We start from the raw sequence: 16,846 nt of genomic DNA, 5'->3' as shown, positions 1-16,846 counted from the left end.
GCCCCCTGTTGTTGGTAGAGTAAATCAGCATCCCAGACAGTAGGGTAACACTGCCCCCTGTTGTTGGTAGAGTAAATCAGCATCCCAGACAGTAGGGTGACACTGCCCCCTGGTGTTGGTAGAGTAAATCAGCATCCCAGACAGTTGGGTAACACTGCCCCCTGTTGTTGGTAGAGTAAATCAGCATCCCAGACAGTAGGGTAACACTGCCCCCTGGTGTTGGTAGAGTAAATCAGCATCCCAGACAGTAGGGTGACACTGCCCCCTGGTGTTGGTAGAGTAAATCAGCATCCCAGACAGTAGGGTGACACTGCCCCCTGGTGTTGGTAGAGTAAATCAGCATCCCATACAGTAGGGTAACACTGCCCCCTGTTGTTGGTAGAGTAAATCAGTATCCCAGACAGCAGGGTAACACTGCCCCCTAGTGTTGGTCGAGTAAATCAGCATCCCAGACAGTAGGGTAACACTGCCTCCTAGTGTTGGTAGAGTAAATCAGCATCCCAGACAGTAGGGTAACCCTGCCTCCTAGTGTTGGTAGAGTAAATCAGCATCCCATACAGTAGGGTAACACTGCCCCCTGTTGTTGGTAGAGTAAATCAGCATCCCATACAGTAGGGTAACACTGCCTCCTAGTGTTGGTAGAGTAAATCAGCATCCCAGACAGTAGGGTAACCCTGCCTCCTAGTGTTGGTAGAGTAGAATCAGCATCCCAGACAGTAAGGTAACACTGCCCCCTGGTGTTGGTAGAGTAAATCAGCATCCCAGACAGTAGGGTAACACTGCCCCCTAGTGTTGGTAGAGTAAATCAGCATCCCAGACAGTAGGGTAACACTTCCCCCTGGTGTTGGTAGAGTAAATCAGCATCCCAGACAGTAGGGTAACACTTCCCCCTGGTGTTGGTAGAGTAAATCAGCATCCCAGACAGTTGGGTAACACTGCCCCCTGGTGTTGGTAGAGTAAATCAGCATCCCAGACAGTAGGGTAACCCTGCCTCCTAGTGTTGGTAGAGTAGAATCAGCATCCCAGACAGTAAGGTAACACTGCCCCCTGGTGTTGGTAGAGTAAATCAGCATCCCAGACAGTAGGGTAACACTGCCCCCTAGTGTTGGTAGAGTAAATCAGCATCCCAGACAGTAGGGTAACACTTCCCCCTGGTGTTGGTAGAGTAAATCAGCATCCCAGACAGTAGGGTAACACTTCCCCCTGGTGTTGGTAGAGTAAATCAGCATCCCAGACAGTTGGGTAACACTGCCCCCTGGTGTTGGTAGAGTAAATCAGCATCCCAGACAGTAGGGTAACACTGCCCCCTGGTGTTGGTAGAGTAAATCAGCATCCCAGACAGTAGGGTAACACTGCCCCCTGGTGTTGGTAGAGTAAATCAGCATCCCAGACAGTTGGGTAACACTGCCTCCTGGTGTTGGTAGAGTAAATCAGCATCCCAGACAGTTGGGTAACACTGCCCCCTGGTGTTGGTAGAGTAAATCAGCATCCCAGACAGTTGGGTAACACTGCCCCCTGGTGTTGGTAGAGTAAATCAGCATCCCAGACAGTAGGGTAACACTGCCCCCTGGTGTTGGTAGAGTAAATCAGCATCCCAGACAGTAAGGTAACACTGCCCCCTGGTGTTGGTAGAGTAGAATCAGCATCCCAGACAGTAAGGTAACACTGCCCCCTGGTGTTGGTAGAGTAAATCAGCATCCCAGACAGTAGGGTAACACTGCCCCCTGGTGTTGGTAGAGTAGAATCAGCATCCCAGACAGTAGGGTAACACTGCCCCCTGGTGTTGGTAGAGTAAATCAGCATCCCAGACAGTAGGGTAACACTGCCCCCTGGTGTTGGTAGAGTAAATCAGCATCCCAGACAGTAGGGTAACACTGCCCCCTGGTGTTGGTAGAGTAGAATCAACATCCCAGACAGTAAGGTAACACTGCCCCCTGGTGTTGGTAGAGTAAATCAGCATCCCAGACAGTAGGGTAACACTGCCCCCTGGTGTTGGTAGAGTAGAATCAGCATCCCAGACAGTAAGGTAACACTGCCCCCTGATGTTGGTAGAGTAGAATCAGCATCCCAGACAGTAAGGTAACACTGCCCCCTGGTGTTGGTAGAGTAAATCAGCATCCCAGACAGTAGGGTAACACTGCCCCCTGGTGTTGGTAGAGTAGAATCAGCATCCCAGACAGTAAGGTAACACTGCCCCCTGGTGTTGGTAGAGTAGAATCAGCATCCCAGACAGTAGGGTAACACTGCCCCCTAGTGTTGGTAGAGTAAATCAGCATCCCAGACAGTAGGGTAACACTTCCCCCTGGTGTTGGTAGAGTAAATCAGCATCCCAGACAGTAGGGTAACACTTCCCCCTGGTGTTGGTAGAGTAAATCAGCATCCCAGACAGTTGGGTAACACTGCCCCCTGGTGTTGGTAGAGTAAATCAGCATCCCAGACAGTAGGGTAACCCTGCCTCCTAGTGTTGGTAGAGTAGAATCAGCATCCCAGACAGTAAGGTAACACTGCCCCCTAGTGTTGGTAGAGTAAATCAGCATCCCAGACAGTAGGGTAACACTTCCCCCTGGTGTTGGTAGAGTAAATCAGCATCCCAGACAGTAGGGTAACACTTGCCCCTGGTGTTGGTAGAGTAAATCAGCATCCCAGACAGTTGGGTAACACTGCCCCCTGGTGTTGGTAGAGTAAATCAGCATCCCAGACAGTAGGGTAACACTGCCCCCTGGTGTTGGTAGAGTAAATCAGCATCCCAGACAGTAGGGTAACACTGCCCCCTGGTGTTGGTAGAGTAGAATCAGCATCCCAGACAGTAAGGTAACACTACCCCCTGGTGTTGGTAGAGTAGAATCAGCATCCCAGACAGTAAGGTAACACTGCCCCCTGGTGTTGGTAGAGTAAATCAGCATCCCAGACAGTAGGGTAACACTGCCCCCTGGTGTTGGTAGAGTAGAATCAGCATCCCAGACAGTAAGGTAACACTGCCCCCTGGTGTTGGTAGAGTAGAATCAGCATCCCAGACAGTAAGGTAACACTGCCCCCTGGTGTTGGTAGAGTAGAATCAGCATCCCAGACAGTAAGGTAACACTGCCCCCTGGTGTTGGTAGAGTAGAATCAGCATCCCAGACAGTAAGGTAACACTGCCCCCTGGTGTTGGTAGAGTAAATCAGCATCCCAGACAGTAGGGTAACACTGCCCCCTAGTGTTGGTAGAGTAAATCAGCATCCCAGGCAGTAGGGTAACACTGCCCCCTGGTGTTGGTAGAGTAAATCAGCATCCCAGACAGTTGGGTAACACTGCCCCCTGGTGTTGGTAGAGTAAATCAGCATCCCAGACAGTTGGGTAACACTGCCCCCTGGTGTTGGTAGAGTAAATCAGCATCCCAGACAGTAGGGTAACACTGCCCCCTGGTGTTGGTAGAGTAGAATCAGCATCCCAGACAGTAAGGTAACACTGCCCCATGGTGTTGGTAGAGTAAATCAGCATCCCAGACAGTAGGGTAACACTGCCCCCTGGTGTTGGTAGAGTAAATCAGCATCCCAGGCTGTAGGGTAACACTGCCCCCTGGTGTTGGTAGAGTAAATCAGCATCCCAGACAGTTGGGTAACACTGCCCCCTGGTGTTGGTAGAGTAAATCAGCATCCCAGACAGTTGGGTAACACTGCCCCCTGGTGTTGGTAGAGTAAATCAGCATCCCAGACAGTAGGGTAACACTGCCCCCTGGTGTTGGTAGAGTAGAATCAGCATCCCAGACAGTAAGGTAACACTGCCCCATGGTGTTGGTAGAGTAAATCAGCATCCCAGACAGTAGGGTGACACTGCCCCCTGGTGTTGGTAGAGTAAATCAGCATCCCAGACAGTTGGGTAACACTGCCCCCTGGTGTTGGTAGAGTAAATCAGCATCCCAGACAGTAGGGTGACACTGCCCCCTGGTGTTGGTAGAGTAAATCAGCATCCCAGACAGTAGGGTGACACTGCCCCCTGGTGTTGGTAGAGTAGAATCAGCATCCCAGACAGTAGGGTAACACTGCCCCCTGGTGTTGGTAGAGTAGAATCATGTCCTGTATTTGTCTTCTAGGATACATACCAAATTTAATTCTGATTTTGACCACAAAAAATAAGGCAAGAAGAGAGATATGTGCATGTTATCTTCTTGTTACTGTATGAAACACAGTTTGTCTGCTTGTCTGAAAAAACTCAATAACACAACACTATGTTATGGTTTTAGGTTAGAATTTCACCTGTTTAGAGGTTGATATTGTTTTGCCACGCATACCTTTAGGCAGTATTTATCCAGTACTGTACTGGGGTATGTTAAAGAGTGTGTGTGTGTGTGTGTGTGTGTGTGTGTGTTTGTGAGTACATGTCTCTCGTTCATACACAAAGAACTTTGTGAATACAGTGTACATTTCTAATGTGTATTATTGTTTAAAAGTCTTTATGAAACCTGTATAGAGAAAAATACAATAAATGAGTTTGCTATTTCTCTTGTGGATTGTCGTTACAGAAAATTGTCAGTGCCCAATATTCTCAGTGGTTATTTTTGTTGATACTTTATTTGAATGTGTCTAATAACATTAGACAATACGTTTTTTTGTTGTTTCATAAGAAGGCTAATATAAAATGTTGTTGTCTAATTGCCTGATCCCTTGGTCGTGGTCCAATAGTAGGATTGGGTTCAATTCCAATTGAAATCAATCAATACAGGAAGTGATTTGAATAAAAAATTCTAAACTTGACAAGCTTTTTGAAATAATTAGCTTCTTCTCTTCCATTTATTGAGAAATCATTGAGAACACACACAATTTTTTTTTAAATTGGAATTTCTGTTTAATTCCTGAATTGACTGCCCAATTCAAATTCACCCCAATACTTTTCAGAAGCTTATACAGACAGAACCATAACAATGATACTGTTATGGAAGGAACTGACTCCATTCAAACCACAACGAGTCAAACCAAATGTAGCTTATTTATCATTATCCTTGTAAAATACATTTCCATAAAATGTGCCAAAACATAACATAAACATCTGCCTACCTCTCAGGCGGGACAGAAAGACAATCATTTAAAAAGAGACACAAACACAAAATAGTCCAAAGGAAGAACTCATAGATAGCACACCATGTAGAAGTAACAGGTTTCCATTACCTCCGTAGAGACCACAGGAAAGAATGAAATGTTGAAGAAGAAGAGAAAAAACACACAGTGGAAGGTGAGGAAAAATGTTCTCAGTGGAAGGTGAGGATAGATGCTCTCAGTGGAAGGTGAGGTGAAATGTTCTCAGTGGAAGGTGAGGAGAAATGTTCTCAGTGGAAGGTGAGGAGAAATGCTCTCAGTGGAAGGTGAGGATAGATGCTCTCAGTGGAAGGTGAGGAGAAATGTTCTCAGTGGAAGGTGAGGAGAAATGCTCTCAGTGGAAGGTGAGGATAGATGCTCTCAGTGGAAGGTGAGGATAAATGTTCTCAGTGGAAGGTGAGTAGAAATGCTCTCAGTGGAAGGTGAGGATAAATGCTCAGTGGAAGGTGAGGAGAGATGCTCAGTGGAAGGTGAGAATACATTTTCTCAGTGGAAGGTGAGGAGAAATACTCTCAGTGGAAGGTGAGGAGAAATGCTCTCAGTGGAAGGTGAGGAGAGATGCTCTCAGTGGAAGGTGAGGAAAGATGCTCAGTGGAAGGTGAGGAGAGATGCTCTCAGTGGAAGGTGAGGAGAGATGCTCTCAGTGGAAGGTGAGGAGAGATGCTCTCAGTGGAAGGTGAGGAGAGATGCTCTCAGTGGAAGGTGAGGAGAGATGCTCTCAGTGGAAGGTGAGGAGAGATGCTCTCAGTGGAAGGTGAGGAGAGATGTTCAGTGGAAGGTGAGGAGAGATGCTCAGTGGAAGGTGGAAGGAACCTGGGGACAGATCGGTTTGCTGTACAGAAGAAGAAGAATCCTGGATGGAGAGCAGTTAAGGGTTAAGTGCCTTGTTCAAGAGTACAACCAGGGATGGATATGAAGCTAGCCCGCTAGTACTGTTCAGACCAGGCTAGTAGGATATGAAGCAAGCCCGCTAGTACTGTTCAGACCAGGCTAGATGGATATGAAGCTAGCCTGCTAGTACTGTTCAGACCAGGCTAGTAGGATATGAAGCTAGCCCGCTAGTACTGTTCAGACCAGGCTAGTAGGATATGAAGCAAGCCCGCTAGTACTATTCAGACCAGGCTAGATGGATATGAAGCTAGCCCGCTAGTACTGTTCAGACCAGGCTAGTAGGATATGAAGCAAGCCCGCTAGTACTGTTCAGACCAGGCTAGATGGATATGAAGCTAGCCCGCTAGTACTGTTCAGATCACACCAGGCCAGTCAAAGTTTGTTCTTAGAAATATTGTATGGCGCATACTTTGGACCCAAATGTTACCCAGGGCAACTAGCCAGTGCCCAAAAGTTCCATCCCTGTGTATAGCTAACTCCTACGGTTGTTGCCATGCTACACAGCAGAAACAGGTCTGGGACGGAAGAGCATCGTAGGCCTACCACATAACACAGTCTAACCTACTAGCTACTAGCACCACCGTCGCACACTGACTTACTTCTCAGGTCAACGTATAAAAAAACAGAACTTTATTCCTTGAGGGGAAAATAAACAAGGTATAAAAAAAGGAAGTTGTTGATGGCCCACAGGCCCTGATCCTGATCGTGTCCTGTCTGTTTTAGTCTCTTTCTTTCATCATCCTTCGTTCACACACTCGTTTAGTCTGGGAAGCGCTGGCATGCTTTCTTCCAGCGACAGGCCGTGCACCACTGCTCCTTGCGCTCCACTCCGTACACCTTACGACACTTCTTAGCCTCCCCTCGCCCCTTCCTACAGGGATGATAAACAAGAAACATTTTAGCCTGCCCTCGCCCCGTCCTACAGGGATGATAAACAAGAAACGTTTTAGCCTCCCCTCGCCCCGTCCTACAGGGATGATACACAAGAAACATTTTAGCCTCCCCTCGCCCCGTCCTACAGGGATGATACACAAGAAACGTTTTAGCCTCCCCTCGCCCCGTCCTACAGGGATGATAAACAAGAAACATTTTAGCCTCCCCTCGCCCCGTCCTACAGGTATAATACACAAGAAACATTTTAGCCTGCCCTCGCCCCTTCCTACAGGTATAATACACAAGAAACATTTTAGCCTGCCCTCGCCCCGTCCTACAGGTATAATACACAAGAAACATTTTAGCCTGCCCTCGCCCCTTCCTACAGGGATGATAAACAAGAAACATTTTAGCCTCCCCTCGCCCCGTCCTACTGTCACACCCTGGCCTTAGTTATCTTTGTTTGCATTATTATTTTAGTTAGGTCAGGGTGTGACATGGGGATGTATGTGTTTTGGTTGGTCTAGGGGTTTGTATGTTTAATGGGGCAGTGTCTTGTCTAGGTGTTTGTATGTCTATGGCTGCCTAGATTGGTTCTCAATTAGAGACAGCTGTGGTTTATTGTCTCTGATTGGGAGCCATATTTAAGGCAGCCATAGGCATTTGGGTTTTGTGGGTAATTGTCTATGTTCTATGTTGCATGTGTGCACTTAGTTCAGGTTTAGCTTCACGATCGTTTGTTTTGTTCATTTTGTAAGTGTTTTGTTTTTTCCTTCATTAAAAGAAGATGTATTTTTCACGCGCTGCGTCTTGGTCCTCTCTTTCTCAAGAAGACGATCGTGACAGCTACAGGTATGATACACAAGAAACCAAGATGGGGACGTGTGGCAGACTAATAGTATACCTAATATAGAGAAAAGGCTGTGTTAGAGAGAATAAGTTACACATTCTCCATCATGTTTCTTATCTAGCCATCTAATTATGCCCTCTTGTCACATTGGGAGAGGTGTGGAGTCTGTGCAGAGAAGAAGATAGATGAGAAATATAGAGTTATCAGGAATGGAGAGGAGAGATAGTTGAGACATAATGGAGAGGAGAGATAGTTGAGACAGAATGGAGAGGAGAGATAGTTGAGACAGAATGGAGAGGAGAGATAGTTGAGACAGAATGGAGAGATAGTTAAGACAGAATGGAGAGGAGAGATAGTTGAGACAGAATGGAGAGGAGAGATAGTTGAGACAGAATGGAGAGGAGAGATAGTTGAGACAGAATGGAGAGGAGAGATAGTTGAGACAGAATGGAGAGGAGAGATAGTTGAGACACAGGGGAGAGGAGAGATAGTTGAGACACAGGGGAGAGGAGAGATAGTTGAGACACAGGGGAGAGGAGAGATAGTTGAGACACAGGGGAGAGGAGAGATAGTTGAGACACAGGGGAGAGGAGAGATAGTTGAGACACAGGGGAGAGGAGAGATAGTTGAGACACAGGGGAGAGGAGAGATAGTTGAGACACAGGGGAGAGGAGAGATAGTTGAGACACAGGGGAGAGGAGAGATAGTTGAGACACAGGGGAGAGGAGAGATAGTTGAGACACAGGGGAGAGGAGAGATAGTTGAGACACAGGGGAGAGGAGAGATAGTTGAGACACATGGGAGAGGAGAGATAGTTGAGACACAGGGGAGAGGAGAGATAGTTGAGACACAGGGGAGAGGAGAGATAGTTGAGACACAGGGGAGAGGAGAGATAGTTGAGACACATGGGAGAGGAGAGAGGAAAGGAAAGGTGGAGAGAAGAATAGAGGATAGATAGTTGAGATGGAGGAGAGAAGAAAGGAGAGGATAAATGGTGCCGACTAAAGGAGCAGTGAGCGAGTGACGGGGATGAGAGAGAGAAGAAAGGCAGTCATAGGTAGTTCTAACCTGAAGGAGCAGTGAGTGAGTGACGGGGATGAGAGAGAGAAGAAAGGCAGTCATAGGTAGTTCTAACCTGAAGGAGCAGTGAGTGAGTGACGGGGAGGCTGCTCTCAAGGTGGTTAGCCTGTTGGTGGCACTGCTCTGTTGAAGCCACTGTTCTCCCACACTCACAGACCTGCAGCGACCTGTCATCACCTGTAGGGGGCAGGAGAGAAGGAGTAGAGGGGGAAGAGAAAAGCAAGGCATGTCTTGTAATAAGAAATCATTAAATAGTCACTATTAATATCACATCCGCCTGATGCTCTGACGTTAACCAGGACATAGATGTTAGCCAGATATCACAAGATATTCTGGTTCTGGAGAGACCTGGGAAGGAACGGCTGAGGTTGAGCCTAACCAGGAAGAGGAGAGGAGAGCAGACGTACCTGGGTGTTGTGATGGCTGTGCTGGTTAGAGACGGTGAGAGGGGGAGGGGTCCAACAACAGGGGGAGGGGCTGCAGGAGGACATGGTCACCTGGAGGGGAGCGCAGGCCTGGAGGACAACAACAGAACAGAAATCTCTCAAACTCCTATACATTTATTTTACTGCAATTCTAGTCAAACTCTTTTCAAGATGGCTAGCTGTTTGTTTCTAAACACAACGCATAAGACAAGTCAACAACGCAACATCACTGCCTTGCCATACAAGACAAGTTGGTTGAAATGCGAAACAGAGAAACCATAAAAAATAAACAATCATGAACTGCAAATGATCTCAACATCCAAAGCACTGACCCTCTACAGGTTAGGGCAGACCCAGTACGCCCTAGAAAGCACTGACCCTCTACAGGTTAGGGCAGACCCAGTACGGCCTAGAAAGCAGTGGCAATTGTTACTGAGTGGAATATATATGAAATGAGAAAGAGACCAGGGTCACCTACCTGATAGAGATGGTCTGTCTGTATCTGCCAGGAGGAGCTGGGGGCAGACTGGCTGAGAGGTCTGTGCTGGTATGGGGCTGACTCTGGGCCTGAGCTGGGCCTGGAGCTCCCTGACCCTGAGGAGGTGATCTGGAGACCGGAATCTGGATCAGGGCTTAGAGGGGAGCCACAGGACCCCCAGGGGACGTGAGGGGACGAAGCCGGGAGGTGGGCTGGGGGAAGAGGGGAGACGGGAGAGGGGTCTGGGGGATGAGGGGAGACGGGAGAGGGGTCTGCTGGAGCTTCGCAGGAGATCTTTGTGTAGTAGAAGTCCTCCTCTCTTGGGGACTGCTCCGATCCACTGCTGTAGGGGTGTGTCGGGGTGGGGTGTGTGTGTGTGTCGGGGTGGGGTGTGTGTGTGTGTCGGGGTGGGGTGTGTGTGTGTGTCGGGGTGGGGTGTGTGTGTGCCGAGGTGGGGTGTGTGTGTGTGTCGAGGTGGGGTGTGTGTGTGTGCCGGGGTGGGGGGTGTGTGTGTGTGTGTGTGTGTGTCGGGGTGGGGTGTGTGTGTGTGCCGGGGTGGGGGGTGTGTGTGTCGGGGTGGGGGGTGTGTGTGTGCCGGGGTGGGGTGTGTGTGTGTGTGGCGGGGTGGGGGGTGTGTGTGTGTCGGGGTGGGGGGTGTGTGTGTGTCGGGGTGGGGTGTGTGTGTGTGTCGGGGTGGGGTGTGTGTGTGTGCCAGGGTGGGGTGTGTGTGTGTGCCAGGGTGGGGTGTGTGTGTGTGCCGGGGTGGGGTGTGTGTGTGTGTCGGGGTGGGGTGTGTGTGTGTGTGTCGGGGTGGGGTGTGTGTGTGTGTGTCGGGGTGGGGTGTGTGTGTGTTAATTTGGAAGGGAGAGACAAAGAGAGGGAGACAGAGTAAGTTAACAATATAATTGGACTCCATGCATGTGTTTCTCTAAACCAGGTGGCTGAGAGGGGAACTCACCCCAGGTGCAGCACACGGACATGTCTCTTCATCCCAACTGAAGACGTGAGCACCTTGCCACAGCTGGGCCACAGACACCTGTACGCTCCTCTGAAAGAACTCTGTGATCAGAGAGAGAGGGGACGGGTAGAGGGAGAGAGAGAGGGGGAAGAGGGAGAGAGACAGGGGGGAGAAGGGTAGAGAGGTAGAGAGAGAGGGGACGGGTAGAGGGAGAGAGAGAGGGGGAAGAGGGAGAGAGACAGGGGGGAGAAGGGTAGAGAGGTAGAGAGAGAGGGGACGGGTAGAGGGAGAGAGAGAGGGGGAAGAGGGAGAGAGACAGGGGGGAGAAGGGTAGAGAGGTAGAGAGAGAGGGGACGGGTAGAGGGAGAGAGAGAGGGGGAAGAGGGAGAGAGACAGGGGGGAGAAGGGTAGAGAGGTAGAGAGAGAGGGGACGGGTAGAGGGAGAGAGAGAGGGGGAAGAGGGAGAGAGACAGGGGGGAGAAGGGTAGAGAGGTAGAGAGAGAGGGGACGGGTAGAGGGAGAGAGAGAGGGGGAAGAGGGAGAGAGACAGGGGGGAGAAGGGTAGAGAGGTAGAGAGAGAGGGGACGGGTAGAGGGAGAGAGACAGGGGGAAGAGGGAGAGAGACAGGGGGGAGAAGGGTAGAGAGGTAGAGAGAGAGGGGACGGGTATAGGGAGGGAGAGAGGGGGAAGAGGGAGAGAGACAGGGGGGAGAAGGGTAGAGAGGTAGAGAGAGAGGGGACGGGTAGAGGGAGAGAGAGAGGTAAAGAAAAAGAGAGATGGAAGGGAGAGAAAGAGAGAAAGAGAGACAGAGAGAGAAGAACAAAACAAACCTCATCAGCTACCTCACCGATTCTTCAACTGCCTCTTTCTCTCTCTATCTCCATGGCGACAGCCTCCTCCACCCTCACCTTTGACCTTGCGGCTGTATGTAGCTCACCCCCCTGCTCCAGCTCCATATGCAGTCCTTCATCTGGGCTGCTGTCCATCTCGGCGACAGAAGGGGACAGAGCGGGACTAACGTTGCCATGGTCCCAGCTCCAGTAGCCACTGCTGCCGCTGTCCGAAAGCTCCCCGCCCCCACACTCCATGTCTCCGCCCCCTGATGATGAACCTAGAGAGACACAGCATGGTGGTCAATATAGTCACTATATAACCATGTTATAGAGACAGCATGGTGGTCAATATAGTCACTATATAACCATGTTATAGAGACACAGCATGGTGGTCAATATAGTCACTATATAACCATGTTATAGAGACACAGCATGGTGGTCAATATAGTCACTATATAACCATGTTATAGACACAGCATGGTGGTCAATATAGTCACTATATAACCATGTTAGAGAGACAGCATGGTGGTCAATATAGTCACTATATAACCATGTTATAGAGAGACAGCATGGTGGTCAATATAGTCACTATATAACCATGTTATAGAGACAGCATGGTGGTCAATATAGTCACTATATAACCATGTTAGAGACACAGCATGGTGGTCAATATAGTCGCTATATAACCATGTTATAGAGACAGCATGGTGGTCAATATAGTCACTATATAACCATGTTATAGACACAGCATGGTGGTCAATATAGTCACTATATAACCATGTTATAGACACAGCATGGTGGTCAATATAGTCACTATATAACCATGTTATAGACACAGCATGGTGGTCAATATAGTCGCTATATAACCATGTTATAGAGACAGCATGGTGGTCAATATAGTCACTATATAACCATGTTATAGAGACACAGCATGGTGGTCAATATAGTCACTATATAACCATGTTATAGACACAGCATGGTGGTCAATATAGTCACTATATAACCATGTTATAGACACAGCATGGTGGTCAATATAGTCACTATATAACCATGTTAGAGACACAGCATGGTGGTCAATATAGTCGCTATATAACCATGTTATAGAGACAGCATGGTGGTCAATATAGTCACTATATAACCATGTTATAGACACAGCATGGTGGTCAATATAGTCACTATATAACCATGTTATAGACACAGCATGGTGGTCAATATAGTCACTATATAACCATGTTATAGACACAGCATGGTGGTCAATATAGTCGCTATATAACCATGTTATAGAGACAGCATGGTGGTCAATATAGTCACTATATAACCATGTTATAGACACAGCATGGTGGTCAATATAGTCACTATATAACCATGTTATAGAGACACAGCATGGTGGTCAATATAGTCACTATATAACCATGTTATAGACACAGCATGGTGGTCAATATAGTCACTATATAACCATGTTATAGACAGCATGGTGGTCAATATAGTCACTATATAACCATGTTATAGAGACACAGCATGGTGGTCAATATAGTCACTATATAACCATGTTATAGAGACACAGCATGGTGGTCAGTATAGCCACTATATAACCATGTTATAGAGACAGCATGGTGGTCAATATAGTCACTATATAACCATGTTATAGAGACAGCATGGTGGTCAATATAGTCAAAATATAACCATGTTATAGACACAGCATGGTGGTCAGTATAGTCACTATATAACCATGTTAGAGAGACAGCATGGTGGTCAGTATAGTCACTATATAACCATGTTAGAGACAGCATGGTGAGAGAGAGAGACAGAGAGAAAGCGAGAGCAAGATGGTTCTGATTTATTGACTAACCTACCTGGTAAAGAGTCATTCTGACTCTGAGGAGAGCTCTGGACCACAGAGCTGCAGGACAGACTGGTCAGAACCATGGCTGCCATGATCTCATCCATCTCCACCGACCCTGGGCTCCAGAAACTGAAGAGGGGGGGGGGGGCAATAGTTACAAGATGGATTTTGTCTTGGAGAAACGATCACAATCTCCACCTAAACAGACAACTTAAAGAAGAGAAGCAGATGAAGAACGGAGACTCTGTTGAGGAGTACCAAGATAACAGTTGGTGTTGTAAGGTCGTGTGACAAGATGAAGAACGGAGACTCTGTTGAGGTGTACCAAGATAACAGCTGATGTTGTAAGGTCGTGTGACAAGATGAAGAACGGAGACTCTGTTGAGGAGTACCAAGATAACAGCTGATGTTGTCAGGTCGTGTGACAAGATGAAGAACGGAGACTCTGTTGAGGAGTACCAGGATAACAGCTGATGTTGTAAGGTCGTGTGACAAGATGAAGAACGGAGACTCTGTTGAGGAGTACCAAGATAACAGCTGATGTTGTCAGGTCGTGTGACAAGATGAAGAACGGAGACTCTGTTGAGGAGTACCAAGATAACAGTTGATGTTGTAAGGTCATGTGACAAGATGAAGAACGGAGACTCCGTTGAGGAGTACCAAGATAACAGCTGATGTTGTAAGGTCATGTGACAAGATGAAGAACGGAGACTCCGTTGAGGAGTACCAAGATAACAGTTGATGTTGTAAGGTCATGTGACAAGATGAAGAACGGAGACTCTGTTGAGGAGTATCAAGATAACAGCTGATGTTGTAAGGTCGTGTGACAAGATGAAGAACAGCTTTAGACTGAATGATGCCTACAGCGAGAGAGCTTACCTGTAAGGGGCAGACACAGGGCAGGAGGGTATTGTGGGAGTTGTAGTCTGCTGGGGAGCCGGGGGGTGGGTCCAGACCCTCTCAGTCCTCCCCTGGGGCACGAAGACTGGGCCCTGATGGTTTCTATCCATGATTTTCCTATGACTGTTCCTCTCTGTCAAGTTAGGGGCTTCCTGCCCACAGCACTGCATGTACACCTGCAGACAGACACGGAGACAGAGGTGCAACACTGATAAGATATGGGTGAGACGCAGAGAGAGGTGCAACACTGATAAGATATGGGTGAGACGCAGAGAGAGGTGCAACACTGATAAGATATGGGTGAGACGCAGAGAGAGGTGCAACACTGATAAGATATGGGTGAGACGCAGAGAGGGGTGCAACACTGATAAGATATGGGTGAGACGCAGAGAGGGGTGCAACACTGATAAGATATGGGTGAGACGCAGAGAGGGAGGCACAGTTGAGACAATGACACCTGTACAGCAAAACTGTGACAATACTTTTAGATACCCACAAAATATTGAAATTGAATGATGGATTCCTTCTTCCTATCTCTGCTTGTATGGGTCCACCTACCAGTGTCTCCTGTGTCTCTGCTCCAGGCTGCCTGCTGTCTGTGGGTCTTACTGCTGTAGAGGGACATGACTGTGGTCCTGAAGAGGTCCTGTCCCCTGGTCTCTTGGTTGCCATGGTACTGCTGCTGGTAGAGGCTGGAGTTATGCTATTCTAGAACCATAGAATAAAGGTTATGCAATTCTAGAACCATAGAATAGAAGTTATGCTATTCTAGAACCATAGAATAGGTTATGCTATTCTAGAACCATAGAATAGAAGTTATGCTATTCTAGAACCATAGAATAAAAGTTATGCTATTCTAGAACCATAGAATAAAGGTTATGCTATTCTAGAACCAGAGAATAAAGGTTATGCTATTCTAGAACCATAGAATAAAAGTTATGCTATTCTAGAACCATAGAATAAAGGTTATGCTATTCTAGAACCAGAGAATAAAGGTTATGCTATTCTAGAACCATAGAATAAAGGTTATGCTATTCTAGAACCATAGAATAAAGGTTATGCTATTCTAGAACCAGAGAATAAAGGTTATGCTATTCTAGAACCATAGAATAAAAGTTATGCTATTCTAGAACCATAGAATAAAGGTTATGCTATTCTAGAACCATAGAATAAAAGTTATGCTATTCTAGAACCATAGAATAAAGGTTATGCTATTCTAGAACCAGAGAATAAAGGTTATGCTATTCTAGAACCATAGAATAAAAGTTATGCTATTCTAGAACCATAGAATAAAGGTTATGCTATTCTAGAACCATAGAATAAAGGTTATGCTATTCTAGAACCAGAGAATAAAGGTTATGCTATTCTAGAACCATAGAATAGAAGTTATGCCATTCTAGAACCATAGAATAGAAGTCATCTCTTCATTGGAAGGAAAGCAGCAAATAATGTTTTTTTTTTTGTGCGCATATAAATATGATGTAATGTCTTGGAATGTAAATCACAGCACAAAATATTTCACTTCAATCATTACTGGTAATTACATGTTTATTATCGGCATCTGCATGTGTAATTACAGTTTCCATCCAACAAAGGAGTGATGTTGCGAAAATTCCTAAAAGTCAATCACACAACCAATGACATCATCCTGTACCGAGAGTGTTTAAAACCTTTTTTGGAAGATCCCACACCCCTCTCTGTCTGTCTGACCGAGAGGTAGCAAGTGTGCAGTGTGTGTGGACTCCTGGGTGGCTTTTAGTGGAGCACAATATCCCATTTCTGTTTAATCTAACGTTTATGATTTTAAAACAAAGACTTGTCTTAAACTGCATTATTTGGGGACTGTGCCGATAGGCTATGAAAGACCCTGGAGGTATAGTCGTCTTGTCCAATAGGCGCTCACTTCCAATAGTAAACAACCCTACTGTGGAGGAGACGGGCGCTCATTGGCCGAGAGCTTCTTTCCAGGCTACACACCCCTTTTTGACAACGTGTTCGGACACGAGTTTCGGCCGGAGTGTTCGAGATGGTGATGGGAATATAGTCATATCCGCTTAATGTTTAATAAAAAGTAGTATAATTTCCCTGAGAATATTGCCATTTTCGTATTAGTCCGAAGTCCTGCGTGGTAATAGTGAAAAGAAAATAGAGAAATCTCAAAACAACACCGATGAACTCAATGAAAACATCTATCCTACCCGGCAACCCAGAACGATTAGGAAATCCCCCCCATTACAAACATGCCCAAACATGTATGAAAAAAGCAAACACATCATTAACGTTATTAATATTTTCTAAACATTACTACTATCCTATTTAATAATAAAACATGACGATATTTACCGTTAGAGCGATCGAGATTCTTGTGTCCAGTTTGGAGAGTGAATGAAAGTAGGCGTCTCCACCGGGTCTGCCTTGATGACTACCAGTGAAAGGGTGGTTGGATGGGGACGGATTGCTGGATGCGCTCTGTGAGGATGTGGCTACGTGCGTATGGTGGAGCAGTGCCGAGTGCGACAGCTGGCCACAGCGCTAGATATCAGACTGCACTGAGACTGCACAAGGGCATATCTGGGTGATAGGTTACGAGATCAAAATTACACCCTCAGCGCTCAGACACAGACAGACGGAGGGAGAACTGCG

The 16,846-nt window shown here is 47.1% G+C and overlaps 1 protein-coding gene across 1 annotated transcript; it reads right to left on the bottom strand.

Moving 5' to 3' along the window:
• Positions 1-4,951: 4,951 nt before the first annotated feature.
• znf395b (zinc finger protein 395b) lies at positions 4,952-16,760 on the bottom strand. The gene is made up of 10 exons (XM_055885705.1): positions 16,547-16,760; positions 14,762-14,911; positions 14,183-14,379; positions 13,314-13,432; positions 11,536-11,738; positions 10,628-10,728; positions 9,670-10,012; positions 9,174-9,281; positions 8,822-8,943; positions 4,952-6,834 (listed from the first exon to the last, which is right to left on the bottom strand). The coding sequence occupies exons 2-10, from the start codon at positions 14,873-14,875 to the stop codon at positions 6,723-6,725; spliced, it is 1,419 nt and encodes a 472-aa protein (XP_055741680.1). The 5' UTR covers positions 14,876-14,911; positions 16,547-16,760; the 3' UTR covers positions 4,952-6,722.
• Positions 16,761-16,846: the final 86 nt, after the last annotated feature.

This window comes from Salvelinus fontinalis, chromosome 27 (genome assembly GCF_029448725.1).
Source record: "Salvelinus fontinalis isolate EN_2023a chromosome 27, ASM2944872v1, whole genome shotgun sequence".
Lineage (NCBI taxonomy): Eukaryota > Metazoa > Chordata > Actinopteri > Salmoniformes > Salmonidae > Salvelinus > Salvelinus fontinalis.
The sequence above is the reverse complement of the archived record's forward strand: the minus strand, read 5'-3'. Positions and strand labels throughout refer to the sequence as shown.

Bases quoted from the DNA above. Each gene is read 5' to 3' on its own strand.
- znf395b (XM_055885705.1), bottom strand. From the start codon at position 14,875: ATGGCAACCAAGAGACCAGGGGACAGGACCTCTTCAGGACCACAGTCA. The intron at 8,944-9,173 runs GTACGTCTGCTC...TGCCCCCTACAG, and splicing joins ACAGCCATCACAACACCCAG to GTGATGACAGGTCGCTGCAG. The intron at 6,835-8,821 runs GTTAGAACTACC...TCATCCCTGTAG, and splicing joins CTCACTCACTGCTCCTTCAG to GAAGGGGCGAGGGGAGGCTA.